This window comes from Amphibalanus amphitrite, unplaced genomic scaffold (assembly GCF_019059575.1).
Source record: "Amphibalanus amphitrite isolate SeventyFive unplaced genomic scaffold, NRLGWU_Aamphi_draft 000464F_arrow, whole genome shotgun sequence".
Classification (NCBI taxonomy): domain Eukaryota; kingdom Metazoa; phylum Arthropoda; class Thecostraca; order Balanomorpha; family Balanidae; genus Amphibalanus; species Amphibalanus amphitrite.
Genome location: NW_024881958.1, coordinates 350,985 through 367,242, shown reverse-complemented (window position 1 = coordinate 367,242; position 16,258 = coordinate 350,985). Strand labels below are relative to the sequence as shown.

At 50.8% G+C, this 16,258-nt stretch overlaps 1 protein-coding gene across 3 annotated transcripts in view; it reads left to right on the top strand.

The window, feature by feature from the left end:
• The window catches only part of LOC122391967 (glutamate receptor ionotropic, kainate 2-like), a 62,809-nt gene that overhangs the window by 13,709 nt on the left and 32,842 nt on the right, over nt 1-16,258 (top strand). For all 3 annotated transcript variants that reach the window (XM_043386345.1, XM_043386344.1, XM_043386346.1), the window contains exons 4-8: nt 2,972-3,223; nt 3,763-3,938; nt 4,181-4,234; nt 7,002-7,163; nt 14,835-14,987. In XM_043386345.1, the coding sequence (XP_043242280.1) occupies nt 2,972-3,223; nt 3,763-3,938; nt 4,181-4,234; nt 7,002-7,163; nt 14,835-14,987 (797 nt within the window). The remainder of the gene's footprint in view (nt 1-2,971; nt 3,224-3,762; nt 3,939-4,180; nt 4,235-7,001; nt 7,164-14,834; nt 14,988-16,258) is intronic.

Below are 16,258 nucleotides of genomic sequence, written 5' to 3'. Positions count from 1 at the left end.
TGGCTTCGCGTTGAAGAACGGCTTCAAGGACATTAGCGCCTAGAAGCACCTCCACTGTTCCCTGTGAGCAGTCAGGTATGTTTATGCCTTGTAGATGCTTCCAGTCATCTTTCAATCGTTTAGGAATGTGCTGTGCTCGGACGTTTACTCGCGGCACAGAGAACGCTTCAGGAACAAGGATCTTGCGGTCAACATCTTGACCTTCGCACAAAGGACTCAGAGTCAGCTGGACCCTTTCAGACCTCTTGGTACTTCCTCGTCCTTCAACATTTTCGATGCATAGCGACTGCGCTTCGCCTGAAATCTTCACATCTCTGATGATTGCTTCCGAGCATAAGCTGGTCTGAGATCCTGGATCTAGCAGGGCCAGCGTGTCTCTAAATCTTCCATCTTGGCCGTGCACTCGAACGGGAACTATCTGGAGAAGCGTCATTCCCTCTGCTGGTCGGTTTCCCGTTACTGCGGCTATGACTCTCTGGTCACCACCGTGAGGCCTTACACGGTGACTGCCGTGCAGCATCTTGTGGTGTTTCATCCTGCACCCGACTTCTTGCGAACAGAGATTCAGATTGCGTTGGCACAGGACGGGCGCTGGACGGCAGAATAGGCACATGCACTTCAGGGCTGTCATCTTCAGACTCCTTTTCAGCTGGGGAATCGCCTTCGGTTTGAGCTCCTTGCTCTTCAACTGCGGATGCCTCACCATCAAAATCCTTTCTGCGGTCCCAGCTGAGCTCACTCTCAGCAGCTGCGGTAAGGCGCGCTTCTAGCCTGGCTAACTCTTCGGCATCTTTAGCGGCTTGAAGCTCATTTTTTCTTCGCAACTCTTGTTCTTCCCTTTCTCTCAGGTGTCGCCGCTCCAGAAGCTTACGTTCCTTTTCTTTCACTTGAAAAGCAATGTCAGCGCTTCGAGCAGCTAACGAGCTGCTGGACTGGTGAGACTGAATTGAGCCCGACACTATAGATGGTGTTTCACCTTGTCTGGATTTCAAATATTCTCGTATGCATTGATATGCTTCGTCGTGTTGCTGCTCTGCAACCTTCATGTAATCGACCGCTTCTTGAACAAGTGCTTCATCTTCTGCTATTGCTTCTTTGAGCTCTTCGTTCACTTCTTCTAAAGACTCAAGTGCAGCGTCCAGCTCCTTAAGCATGTCGACCAGCTGCGTCCTAGAGCCTCTATTTTCAATCATTACTAGGGCTCGTCTTCTTACTCTGGTGAGATTTGACAGCATCCTCCCACGCTTCCTTTTGAAATCAGATGCTGACATGATTGGTGCAAATAAATCAGTGTATCTTAATCAAAGTTGATAACTTGAATTCAGACGCTACATTGGTTTGCATCATGCTACTTTATATCTGAGCAGCTTCTCTTAAACTTATGCTGTGCAGTTCATCTTAGAGTTTTGCAAACATTTTTGGAACTGTCACCGTTAGCCGTTAAAAAATATGAAACTTAATGCCGCAAATGCACTTTCGAAATCAATGTTTATTTTGGTACAGGCTTGATCCACTTCGCTCCTTGATCGAAATGAAAAACACCGTTCCAAAAGTCGCACATTGCGGCTAACGAGAACTAAGAAATAAGTTGAAACATAAAGATAAACCTTTCTTGAATGTCACTTTGACACTTGTTAATCAGTGAATGCATCGTCCTTGACCTTGGCTTTGCATATTTACTTTCACTGTTTCAGAATGAGCTATAATAATGACCCCGTTTCCATCAGTTTCTCATCCAAAAAGCCCCCTTTTCCTTAATTTTCTAAGCACAAAAATATGACAACAATTTCGTTGCTAGGCAACAAACGCACAGTACCCCCCGGTCGCGACACTGTGAATAAAAAAAAACATCTTTATTGACTTTTGTGGAGTTGAAATTAAGAATTGATCATGGTAAAAGCACTGATAATCGCAAATTATTTTATTCGACGAAAAAATAAAATAAACACAACCTTTTGGTGGGCTTTCACAATCAGTTGTGTCTTTTTTTTCTAAATGCGTCATCTGCTCAAAATCGTTTTCATCTTCCGATTTCCCACCCCCTCATCATTTTATTGCCACTCTTGGATCGATCGATACCCAAACATCACCGCAAACTTCCAGCCGATTCCTAATGTTATGCAAACGCGTTTCTCGCTTGTTTACACCGTTTATCGTTTGTAGCTGTGAGGAAACTCTCCAGCCATTCCCGGCTTTGTAGTGGGACTAAAGGAGCGTAAAACTCCGCTCCCTCTTGTTATGCCGGCTAATTTAATATTCTAATTGCGCCGTAACTGTTTACCGGGCGTGGCGCCTGAGGGCTGCCAAGCTTTGTTCCACAACCGTCAAACCTAATTTGGGCGGAACACCAAATGGCTGTGTGTTCGTGCGCTTCGGTGACGGGGATGAGCAAAACATTGGTTGAAGCCATCAACGACAGGCACGGGTGCATCAAGGCAGAGGCAATGTTTTGATCAGGGCAGAGGAGGAACTGTGCGGGCTATCCTCCTGACTATCCCCATGATCATTGAATGTTTGCTTTCACAATGTGAATTTTTGTTGCGAACATGGTTACACAGTCCCAAAAACCACGACTATGCTGGTTTTGATATGGAACCAGACCCCTCTTTTCCATGTTCTCTCGCATCCCCTTCGTAGTGGAACTCTCCGGGGTTTGTTCCGCAGTTTTTGCTGTCGTCCGTTCACGTCCCATTGCCTGATGTCTGTGCTCATTTCCTGGGACCACCTTCTCTCCACATTTCCGCCCTTTTTAGTGCATAATTCTGCAGAGTGATGAAGAGCTTCCGATGCAATCAGTGGTTGTGCTAGCTAAGAACACTGATACCTAAAGTAAGCCAGATAGAGGTGGTAGCTAGCATTTAGGCACAATGGTAAATACTTACGTATGTGTATGCATTTTAGCCACAACCTAGGGCACAGCTCCGTGGACATTCCCTCTCCGGGCTAACCACATCCACGCTGTGCCCCTCAGCGTGTCACCTGGTCGACCAGGGGGTGTACGCCATTTTCGGCCCGTCCGACCCGCAGCTGGGCGCGCACGTGCAGTCCATCTGTGACGCGCTGGACATCCCGCACGTGGAGACGCGACTGGACGTGGAGCGGCACAGCCGCGAGTTCAGCGTCAACCTGCACCCGCACCAGCCGCTGATGAACGCCGCGCTCAGGGACGTCATGGCCTTCCTCAACTGGACCCGCGTGGCCATCGTCTATGAGGAGGAGCACGGTGAGCGGCGCCAGCGGTCGATAGAGGGGGAGGAGAGGGGAGGGAGGGATAGAGGTGGTAGGGTGAGGGGATGAGCATTAGTGGATCAGCGAGAAAGAAACGCTAAATGCGTAATTCATGCACGCATCTGAACCTGAATGGAGCGTGATTTAGTGGCGCATAGGCCGGTGTGGCACAGTCCTCGCGAACACAACGATTGTATTGTCTTCTTAACAGGAGACAAAATTGTTCCTGAACGGCGAAACCCGCTTCGAATTAGCACTTGTCTATTTTAATGTCTTATAAGCGAGGGCAAGAAACGCCATAAGGCGATAAATCCGATCCAGCTACTGGCTAGATGTGTCATAATTCAGGCTAATAGCCTCAATGCCATCGTTCCATCGTTCTCGGACCATCGTTCATTTAGTTGTCAGTTAGACATTTTAGCAGACTGATGTCGTGATTCAAACTTTACGTCAATTGAAATGTCAGATAAAGTTGATGTTTTAGTTGGAAATGATAGAGCCGCAATAAAAGCTATTTTTGCGTGTTTTTTTCAGGCCTGGTCAAGCTCCAAGACTTGATACGGACACCGTCTAACATGGACATCGACATAACGCTTCGCCAAGGCTCGCCGGACACCTTCCGACGGGTGCTGAAGGAGGTCAAATCCCGGGACATCTTCAACCTCATCGTGGACACCAAGGCTCAGTCCATGCCGGCGTTTCTCAGAGCGGTGGGTGAGCACGTCCTCTCATTTTAGGACATCATATAGGTCACCTGTCGGCTCTTTTTCTCTAAAGATACGTGTAATGCATCGTTTGGTTGAGCCGGCGTACCGTCACTGGTTTGCCAACAGGTATCGATCGATCATTTTCGTTTGAGTGGAACACCGCATGTTTTAGCGGTGAGGCTGTGACTTTGCTGGTATCCGTGAAAGTGAATGCGATATTCACATGCCTTTTGTTTCGTTCCCAGATATTACAACTGCAAATGAACGACTACAAGTATCACTACCTTTTTACAACGTTTGTAAGTAGCCGCAGGTTGTTTGAAAATCAGACATGAGACAAACACTATTCGTTAGAATTATGTTTTTCTATTGAAAAATAACCGGAGCAGTTTGAGGTTGGTATTAGATAGTTTTTTTTTTTAGGGCTTCATATCTTATTGGTAATGATCCTGTTTCATATACACGTTCTGGGCTTAGGACAGGCTACCTTGCTTTCGTGCACTTGATATCTTATGAAAAAAATATGTCGCGCCACATATTTCTCTTGTTCAAGTCAGCTGCTGCTCTAGCTCGTATATCCAATGCCCATGTGTAGCTCGGAGCCAATCTCGGGGTTGACCGCCTCACCAGCTGCCGGGGTGATCCCATATCACACCGTGACCCCACATCCCACCCGGGTGTCTGGCGGCGCTCTCCGGTCATCCCCGCCGGCTGCAGGACGGCGCCGCGCCGATCCGCGCCGCGCTGCGCCGGATATGAAGCCGGTCGAGCGCCGCCGCCGCCGCCGGTCGGCACTGCATCAGCGTGCCATCAGAGACACTCGGCTCACCGTCCACTGCATCACGGCCAGTCAGCAGCACACGGCGCCGGCCGTCATCACCCTCCCCCCCCCCCCCCGACGGCCTCCCGCCGCCCCGGCCCTGACCCGGCCGGCCGCCGCCTCAGGCCACTACAGACAGCGGGGGTCGTCTGCCCGGTCTGCTGTCCGAGGCCCCGCGGAGGTCACCGCACACGGGCCGGGGGGGGGGGGGAGGGGAGACGGCCGAGGGAGACAGGGGAGGGACGGCTTCGCTAACGATCGGGACAGTGCAGATGGCAGCGAGATGCGAGAAGTGGCACTGCCAAAATTTGTGCTGGAATGAAGAAGCCTATAAATTATTTCAAGGATCTTAACCCGGCAGTTGCTGGGGTATTTCGCCACCCACCGTTTGCTGGGGGGGGGGGGGGGGCGTTAAACGCCCCCAGCCGATAACTCGAGAACCAATAGGCGCAGCGAAACGCACGAGGCGGCAAACGAAAGAGCACGACGAGCCCCTTCAGATGAGTACTTTAAAGTTGAATTTTGAGGTCACAGGTCGGGTCAAGGTCAGGTCAAACACCTGAAATCGGACTTTCAGTAGCATGGACTTCAGGACTTCGCAATGGGCGCCTCTCGCCATAAACTCTGTCAAAACGGTGCACAATCCATCTTATAAGGCCTACAAGAGTGTCAGTTCCATGTAGGGGTCAGTCAAGCATAGGTCAGGGTCAAGGTCAGGTCAACCGGGTAGGCACATATCCCCGAAAATCAAAACTGATATTCGCAGCCTGTGACACATGTTTTATAGGTAATTTGGGGCGTAGAACACGATGGTGACATTCATTTTATCATATGTGCACGTGTTTGGCTCAAAAAGTTCAATTTAATAAATTCATGTATCATGGTCGTGAAGTAGTCACGAAAAATTGCCAAGATTCAGTTCAAGATTATGGAAAACGCGGAACGATAATCAATAATCGAAGATAGCCATTTGATTGATCATGATATTGGCAGTCTAATGGCGTTTACGGCATGTCTGTATGTTTATCCTGTGATTTTATATGATTTTTTGAACATATGCCGTTTTTGGTCGAAAACTCAGAAATCATGACGTCACTAAAACCTCGATATCTAAAAAAATTTCCGACCGATTTTTTTGAAACTTTGTCACAATAAACTTCAATCAATTCCCTACAGGTACCCAAAATTTGGCGCGCCTGCGGCGCGCCGTTTTTATGCTATGGCCCGGCGAAAAAAGTGGGGGCGTTTAACGCCCCCCCCCCCAGCAACTCGCGGGTTAACGATTACACCAAATGATTTGATAATAGTGCCAGGGTTATAAAAGCCATGATATGAAATACCAAGCGATATGAAGCCTGTTAATAATTATCCAGCAGTAAATTTAGTTGGAAATAAAATATGGTGCATTATTGTTGCAAAACAAAAGGCTTGGAACGCCTTGCATACCAAATAATATAGGTAAGTACAAAAATAGGTAAGTAGATTAGTGAGGTAAATTGTAAAGCTAACGACAAACTTTCCGTTACGGCGTAAAAGTGTTTTGGTTTTGTTTGTCGACTTTTATAAGGCTTCCATGAGTAATGGAGCGATCTGCAGCTGAAGGAACGACAAATGCCATACGTTATTGTCGTTACCCAAAACTCCAATCGCTGCCCACCGGTCGTTGTTTACCACACTCAGGGTGGGGTCCCCGACTACCCGCTGGACGGCGGCGGTAGATAACCGTTTGATGTCGCGTGTCGGTAGATTGCCCATGACGGGGTGCGCTCCCAGTCAATCAGTTATGTGGGGACGCCACGCGAATAACCCTGCCGCGCCATACATATTCAGTGGGGCTCCGCTGATCTATGTGGCGCAGCTGGGTCATCCATTGGTCGTCCCATATCGCCCAGCATCAACAGACTACTCCGACGTTCTCCCCCCTCCCACGCACAGCCTGCTGCTCACACCCACACACGCACACTGCCCGACAACGACAGAAGTGGAACAAACCATGAGGACAAGGGAATAAATGTGTCATAAAATCAGAAAATGCTCATCATAACCAATTCGAAAAGTGAATGATCTTGAAGTAAGTACTGGTGTCTACGTATCTTTGAAAATAGTTGACGCAATTACTCTAATAAGTTGCACACAAAATGAACATCAGCCAGACATCGACAAAAGATGCAGCTGCTGATGCTGATAGCGCTTATTATTCCACCGTTCCAATAACACTGACGCCTTCTCATCTGCGTCCTGTGCAGGACATAGAGACGTTTGACCTGGAGGACTTCAAGTACAACTTTGTCAACATGACGGCGTTCCGGCTGGTCTCTGACTCATTCCACGTGCGGGAGATCCTGCGGCAGATGCAGCAGTTCCAGCCGGTCGGCAACAACATCGTCTCCAAGGCCGGCGTGATCGAGGTCAGTTCACAGCCACACTCGACGTGCCCTCAACGGTGCGCTTCAGGTAAGTCCAAACTTCTGAGCCCAATGGAGGCGACGAAATCTCACCTTGATAGGAAAGATAACAGTTGTAAAATCAATGGTTATTTCTAAACTAGTACATATTGTATCGTCATTGCCAACCCCAAACGAAAAGGACATTTCTTACATTAATAATATATTGTTCAAATATATCTGGAACGATGGTCCTGATAAAGTTAAAAGAAACAAGTTGGTACAAGATTACGATCACGGGGGTTTGAAAATGGTCGATATTAGGTCGTTTATAAAGAGCCTAAAAGTTAACTGGATAAAAAGACTATATTGGTCAACATCTGATGTTGTATGGGCTAACATAATCAAGAAAACTTTACCTCCTATTTGTGAACTAGTTTGCTACGGCACGGAGAAGTTGAGAAACATCTCGAATCATAGATTACGTAATACATTTTGGAAAGATGTGCTGAACGCCTGGGCGGATTTTTGTGCGGTCTTCCGAACAACACCAGAAAACGTTCTGACGGACAAGCTGTGGTATTCAGATCACAGCAAATTCCAAACGAGCATTGTAAAAGATTGGGATAGAAAGGGTTTGAGATTTGTTGCAGATTTGTATTCTAAGGATAGCGGATCATTTTTAGAACAACGAACTCTAAGTGAAACCTTTAACATCAAAATGTCGTTTCTATGCTATGAATCTTTAACCAGAAGTATACCGCATCATGTGGATAATACTGTTGTTGCCTGTAAAATCATTTACCCAATAATACCTTATAAAATAGCGCTACTCTCCCAGAAAACAAACACTTCACGCTTAGCATATAATGAATTCGTTTCTGCCCTGTTAAAACGAGAAACAAACCAGTCAACGCAAAATCATATTAAGCGTAAATGGAATAGAGATATAGGGTGTACGCATGAGGGCACGATGTATGATATTCGCCATGCGACTAGAAACACATACTTACAAACGTTCCATTATCGTATAATAAATAGAATAATATCTACAAACACTTTTTTGTATCGTATTGGAAAAGCAGAAAGTGCAGTTTGTACTTTTTGCAACGAGCGTGATGAAACGTTATGTCATATACTTTGGGAATGTAGAATAGTAAAAGACTTTATAAAAGATATAGTAGCATACTTTCGAAAAGAATACAATTTTATAGTAAATATCTCAGTGCAGTCGTGGATATTTCCAAGGCTAGCGGATGAAAGCGAAATAAATATATTAATATTCACATTAGCAAAACAAGTAATATTTAGGGCAAGACATAACACTCAGATTCCCAGCATACATCATTTTCATCACATACTTAAAAGAGAGGCTGAAAATGAAAGTAAATTCTTTTTAAGGCATAAGTCTACTGACAAGTTTTTGTCCAAGTGGGGCAACGTCTCGAATATTCTGTCACAGAATCTTCCCTCCGCACACAACCAACCTACATCCTAGATTTCTTTACCCATCCTTATTGGCCGGCCAATCTCTCCAGCACTCTCTGGTCGGCCTGCGCTCGCGGGACGTCTCGGTCGCTGCGGGTCGTCGGCGGGGGGCCGGTGGTTGGCGCTGGGTGGCAGCCGCTGCCTGGTGGTCCGTGTGCCCTGGCCGCCCTTCGCGGGGCGCCCGCTAGCGCGTCTGCCGCCGCCGCCGCCCGTGCTGGTTTGAGCTGTATCGGGCAATTTTCTTTTTACCGTTCTTGTTTTTCGTGTTTACTCCGCGTGTCATGAGAACTGGGACTGCGTTCCAGCGCTCAAGTGTCACCGGGACAGTTTTTTTTTACCCGCCTCTGTCCTCCATTGTGCGTCGTGAGGACAGGGAACTGTTCGCTGATGTGTCAGCTGTGTGTTCCCTGTGGGACTCGTCTGATTGAACGAATATACGATAAAATTAAAAAAAAAAATTAAAAAAAAAAGTCCAAACTTCTGAGGACGTGATTGCATACCACATATTGCCGAAATATGCAGCTTGCATTGCCTTCAGCAGTTGCTGCAGCAGCAGCAGTGATGCTGCTATGCAGCATAGATGACGCATTGTCAATGATAAGTAAAACGTCCCAGCCTGCACTGCACCGGCCTCTTCACCCCTTATGCAGCGATCAGTAAATCTACCCTGCACCTCACGTCTGTGCGCGCGCGGCGGTGCCTCCCTGGTACGCGCCGTGCACACACACATACTGACGCGGTGTCGGCTGTCTGAGCTCGGTGGATCCTGTCGCACAGGGGCTGCGGCTCCGGTCAAATCACACAGATCGTGTTGACAGAGGCCCGCGGCGGCGCTGGCCCATTGATTCCGGCTTGTCTGTGGCGTCGATCGGGGATCGTATAACAGGAGCCCAAGCAACGGGATGATGGGGAGGTGGTACGGAGAGAGAAAGAGAGAGAGAGAGAGAGAGAGAGAGAGAGAGAGAGAGAGAGAGAGAGAGAGAGAGAGAGAGAGAGAGAGAGAGAGAGAGAGAGAGAGAGAGAGAGAGAGAGAGAGAGAGAGAGAGAGAGAGAGAGAGAGGCTTAGCACAGTGCAGACCGGGCTGTCAAACGTGCTGACATTTGTTGATCGAGGTCAACACCGGACTGCCGAAAACTGCTGATTGCTGATGCAGTAGTTTATGAAAGGCTCAAGCCTCAACTCATGACATCCCTGGTCCCCTGGGTCCGGTCCTGGGTCCTGGTGTTTTGGTCCACAAAAGGACAGATGATAGTCAAGGTTGGCGCTGACCTGTGGCCTCTGACCCTGCCCTGAGCCTGTGACCTCTCACCCTTAGCCTGTGACCGTTGACCCTGATGCTGAGACACATCAACCCACCTGTTCTAGTCATACTGGCGCTGACCTGCGACCCACCTGTTTCAATAAGAACTAGCCCTGACCTGTGACCCCCTGTTCCATTCGTACTGGCGCTGACCTTAATTAACCCCTCTGTTCCAGTCGGAGCCGGCGCTGGTGTATGACTCTGTTCTGGTGTTCGCCCGCGCGCTGCCCTGTGACCCGTGGTCGTGACCCTCTGTTCCAGTCTGAGCCGGCCTGCTGACCTGTGACCTGTGACCTCCCTCTGTTCCAGTCTGTCGCCGACCCTGACGAGCCTCTGATGGGGGCCGGGACATTTATTGTAGCGGAGGAAAAACTTCGATGAATTTTGAAGAATGTATTGAAGAAATCCGGACGATAGATGATGACGAACGGTAGACGAGGGTGAAATGAGGAGCGCAGAGTAGACAGGTGGACCAGAGAAAAACACAGTGAGCACTGTCGATGAAGTTCACTGTTCAGAGTTCAGATGACACATCGGCGCCGCCGCGGACGGGGCGCCGTCAGAGCCGTTCACTGCACTGCAATACGCCGGCGCTCGTCGGGGCGCCGGCGAATTCGCGCACTGCCACTGAGCTGGGCTCAGTGGCGTTCACTGGGCACACGAACGGGGGTGCCCTCGGAATCGTGCTCGGTGGCACGACTCCGTCACTGTTCACGTTGGCAACCCGCTGGGGGTGCCGTCGGAATCGCGCACGATTCCGTCACGGGTTCACTACACCGGCGCACATCGGGGCGCCGGCGGAGCCGCGCACCGCCACCGAGGACTGTACCCGGTGGCGTTCAAGTGGAGACTGCCCGCAGCGACTCGAGGAGCCGCCGCGGGCACAAAGAACAATCAGTCGTACATCTAAAAGCAATTAGAATATGAAACGAGAAACCTGTGAGAAGAGCCAGAGCAGGCTCGCGCGGCACGTTCGGTTATACGATACGGCGGCGGCGAGCACGAACAGCCGTCAAGTGTGAAGCGATAGCGCGAGTGACAAATTGTAGGCAATTAGAACTTGAGACGAGAAACTAACACAAGAGCTGGTCCAGGCTCACGGGGCATGACCAGTACTGCGATAGATCACGCGTGGCTGTCAAATGTAAAACGAAAGAGAAGAACAACAGGGCAGTTCATTTCGTCGGTGACACACTCCTCCCCTGTGATCGACTTAAGACGGGAGATCACACAACCACTGAACACCGACGGAACATTCTGTACATCCACGAGATTCACGACTTCGCTACGCAGGTTCTCGCGAGTTCTTCCTAAACTACACAAGCACCTATACAGATTTATGGTACACTACCTATATCACTTAGTACTAAATCATAACGAATGCAAACACTTTCGGCACCTTCACAATCGTTCATTGCGCTAGACCTCGTCCCTGGTCATCTGCACATTAGTCCACTGGTCGCGTCACTTTGTCACTTCTGACGCCAGTCTCCGGTGCGCAGTGTTCGGCTACACCAGAAACGCAACGCGAGTGTTCACACGGCTGTTGCCGGTTTCGGTTGTCGTTCTCCAGAATAGCTGATGTGCTGTCCTTCCAGCAGTCAGCTGATCGGTCGCTGCTCTCAGTAGGTCAGCAGGGTCCTTCGTCGCCTCAGTTTCCCTCGGTACTCAAGGTCAGTGTCAACCGGCAGCGCGGCACGCGCCACTCAGCTGAGCTCCCCCACCTCCAGATGTCACTCGTGCCTAATGGCCGGCTGCGCGGACGGGGGAGGGGAAAGCGGTCCATGTGGCGAGCCGGGCTAGAGGGGGACACGGGAAAAGACATAAATCTCGGCGAGTTTGGTGTCTGCTCCACGGGACGGAGGGCGAGATGAAGTTTCAGAAATGGTCTATAGGCCAGGCTCAGTGGGTCAGTGGGAGTACGGTCGAAGTACAGCTGTCAGGATGTGGGAATGATGTGGCGACAAACCCGTTCACTACAGCTGAGCTGCTTCTTCTAGGACAGCGACCACGTGACCGGCCGTGTGTGGGTCGCTCCATTCGCAGTGACGAGTCGTACAGCGCGCACTCGTCTGTCCGGTCCTGGCAGGAGCTCTGTTCTCGAACCAGGGACCAGAGTCCTTTCGATGTGCCAGGTTTTGGGATTTTTTTCTTTCTTCCATCGGCTCCGGATGTGTCGTAGCATCCAGAGTTTCTCCTTGAGGATCTGCACCGTGATCCGATACGGAGCGGCGATCCTCACGGGGTCGAAGATAACCGCAGTTCTCCTGAGCGCTCCTCGTCTGGTCGTCTGCTTCTTACTGTCTCGGAACTGGGCACTCGGCGAGTCTCGCTCTTCGTCCCAGACAGCACCCAGAGCTCCTTCCGCAGGGAGATAGGTGTCATCGTAGTCCGCATCGGGGTGTGCTTGTCTCACATATGGTGTGCTGCTTTGCACTTCACTCGTGTTGTTCATGGTTTTCGAGCCGTAAGTTTTCCTTTGTGAGCAGATCGGGACCATCTCTTCTTACTGCTCTGGCGGCCTCTGACACGGTTCGTTCTGGTTGCTGGGCGTCGTCCATACAGACACTGCCGTGTCGCGCTTTCGTGGTCTCTGTCTTCAGTTTGACTTGTGCATCTGCATCATGATCGGTGACTGTTTTCTGCGGCACAAGGTCAGCGGACGCCAGCCACGATTCGGTTTTGAAGACGTTTTCTTCCTTCTCGTTCTGGTCTGATTTTTGTCCGTCGTTCAGGTCAGGCGAGAGGCGGTTTTGAGCCGTTCTTTCTTGTCGGATGAACTGTTTCTGATCAGCCGTCTCCTGGATATCCGCTACGCAGGCCACAGCCCTTTCCTGGAATCGTTGCGGGACGTCAGTTTGACTTTTCCGCATGTCTGACTCAGCGAGTGGTCGATTGTTGCACGAGGCGCCAAGCACCTGGGCAGCAGCGTCGGAGTCGGAGATCACCTGGATTTCCGGGTCTTCGCTCGGTTTTCTGGCTGAGGGATGCTGCAGGGATTTTGCTGCCTCAGCTGTTTCACCTGGGTTCACTTTTCGGAGGCGTCCTTCTTTCGAGCAGGATTCTTGAGTCACCTCTTTCAGGTTCTTGTTGCTAGCGAGTTCTTTTTCCGAGCTCAGCAGGTCTGGCCCAGCGGGTAGCTGGTTGTCGAATGAGATGCCAAGTACCTGGGCAGTAGCGATGGAGATCCATCTGGTTGTCACTTTCTGGCTGTCCGTAACTTTCAACTTCTGGACACTTTCTGACGCCGGTATCCTATCTTTGGGTAACTCGTCGATCCACGATGGTCTGCTGATCTGAGGGCTAGCTGGGACGGGGCTAGCAGGGAGAGGGAGAGGACAGTGGAATGATATTTCGGACTGCGGGAGTCTCGTAGTAACCGTTCGCTGTCCTTCCCGTTCAGCTTTCGTGAAGTCGTCCCTTCTGCCGGCGTTTCGTCGATCATTCATCTGCTGTCGCCATTGTGCCTCTAGTGCAGCTTGTTCCATTTCATCTTTTGCGATTTGCAGCTCACGTCGTCTTCTCACTTCATCTTCATGACGCTTCAACTCCTCTTGCTGCCGCCTCAACTTCTCTTCTTGTTGCTGCTTTCGCTCCGCTTCCTGTCGCTCCATCTCCAGTCGTTTTTCCAACTGTTTCACATGCAGAGCCCTTTTTCGCGCCGTGAGCTGAGCCTCAGCGGATGCGCGGGATGCTGACGAACTGGAACTCACCTCAGGGCGCGGCTGCTGCAGCGTCGAAACCTCCATGGTTTCTTCAGTTTCTATCGTCACAGGAACTCCGCCGACAGCGCCTTCACTTTGCGGTCTCCCTTCTTGTTTTTCCATTTTCGATGAAGTTTCCTCCGCTTCTGATTTCTTCTGGCCTGATCCGGCCCGGAGGACCATTAAATGTCGCCGACCCTGACGAGCCTCTGATGGGGGCCGGGACATTTATTGTAGCGGAGGAAAAACTTCGATGAATTTTGAAGAATGTATTGAAGAAATCCGGACGATAGATGATGACGAACGGTAGACGAGGGTGAAATGAGGAGCGCAGAGTAGACAGGTGGACCAGAGAAAAACACAGTGAGCACTGTCGATGAAGTTCACTGTTCAGAGTTCAGATGACACATCGGCGCCGCCGCGGACGGGGCGCCGTCAGAGCCGTTCACTGCACTGCAATACGCCGGCGCTCGTCGGGGCGCCGGCGAATTCGCGCACTGCCACTGAGCTGGGCTCAGTGGCGTTCACTGGGCACACGAACGGGGGTGCCCTCGGAATCGTGCTCGGTGGCACGACTCCGTCACTGTTCACGTTGGCAACCCGCTGGGGGTGCCGTCGGAATCGCGCACGATTCCGTCACGGGTTCACTACACCGGCGCACATCGGGGCGCCGGCGGAGCCGCGCACCGCCACCGAGGACTGTACCCGGTGGCGTTCAAGTGGAGACTGCCCGCAGCGACTCGAGGAGCCGCCGCGGGCACAAAGAACAATCAGTCGTACATCTAAAAGCAATTAGAATATGAAACGAGAAACCTGTGAGAAGAGCCAGAGCAGGCTCGCGCGGCACGTTCGGTTATACGATACGGCGGCGGCGAGCACGAACAGCCGTCAAGTGTGAAGCGATAGCGCGAGTGACAAATTGTAGGCAATTAGAACTTGAGACGAGAAACTAACACAAGAGCTGGTCCAGGCTCACGGGGCATGACCAGTACTGCGATAGATCACGCGTGGCTGTCAAATGTAAAACGAAAGAGAAGAACAACAGGGCAGTTCATTTCGTCGGTGACACAGTCGGAGCCGGCGCTGGTGTATGACTCTGTTCTGGTGTTCGCCCGCGCGCTGCCCTGTGACCCGTGGTCGTGACCCTCTGTTCCAGTCTGAGCCGGCCCCCTGACCTGTGACCTGTGACTCCTCTGTTACAGTCGGAGCCGGCGCTGGTGTATGACTCTGTTCTGGTGTTCGCCCGCGCGCTGACCGCCATGCAGGACGGCGTGCAGTTTCGCAGCAGCGGGGTCTCGTGCGGCCGCGAGCAGCCCTGGGTGGACGGCAGCAGTCTCTTCAACTATATCAACGCGGTGAGTCTGTTGATGTTTAGTCGCGAGGGGCACGGAGCGATGCGCAGATGTGGGCATGCGTACTACGTAGAATGTGCGAACGTAAGCGTCGCATGTGTCCACTGATCTTTGGTCTGTGTTCACCAAGGTCAGCTATCGGTGTTGAGATACATATCTCCTTCCTGTTGTGAATGAGCGGAACACTCGAGTGCAAAAACCCACCCCTCGGAAAAATAGTCGGTAAAAAGTGGGCGTGGATGCAATCTTTGACTAGGCATTCTGGGAAGGTGTCCTCTGTCCGGGGCCGTATCGTCAGTCTAGCCGAGCAGTGTTCGATGTGTGATCGTTCACGACGTAGTACTTTACCAGATAAACTTATCGGTGACCGGAGGACAAAGGGCAACAAGACAGGAGCGCGGTTCTCGGGAGCGGGCGGCGTGTCAGTGCCTCGGCAAATGACTAACGTTGCTGGAGTGGCCCAGTCACCTCGGTCAAATAAGCATCTCAGATACGCAGCAGCTGCTCTGCCGGACAATGACTCAAAGTCAACACACGTGGACATTTCTGGGTAGTCTTGTGTGTTTAATTATCCTACGATCGTTTGTTGGTGGCGGATTTTCCATCTGTTCATTCATTTAATTGTGAAATTCGCTTTAGAGTGCAGCAAATCAGTCAATCAGTTACGTTAACAACCAGGCCTGCTAGTGCTAGGTGTAACGAAGTTAGTGTTGTCGCTTGCCACGGGTGAGGCTAACCGTTAACTGAGTCAACAGTAAGACCAGCTAGTTTTATTTATTTTATTTTCTTCTGCTTCATTTGATCAGCAGCAGCCCGCACCTCCATTTCTGCTATTTTATTATAAGTTTGTGAGCCACCTGGCGCCTGTTTCCGATCTTTGTCTTCCACTTTTCACAACTGGGAAGGAGCTACCAGCCGGGCCTCGCTCCTCTCCGAGCCGTTGTGTGCCGTGACCCCAGTCGACCCTAGTTCACCACCAGTGACCGTTTGCTGCTCTATACAACCCAGTCCCGTCTCTGTGTGTGTGTCTGCCGGCCTTGATATCCCGTTCACATGGTGACAGGGGCCGCGAGACGTCGCAAAGTGGCCGTCTGTTTATTGCTGACCTCCCGAGAGCTGTTCACCACCCGACATCTCTGTTAGTATCCACGTAACGAGACATGATACAAGATCGAACAGTTCATTCAAACGCTTCTTGCAATCGACTTTACACAGCGGTCCGCTTCACTTCGTGTATGCTTGCATGCAAATTGCAAGTGGCTGCCACTCCTCAA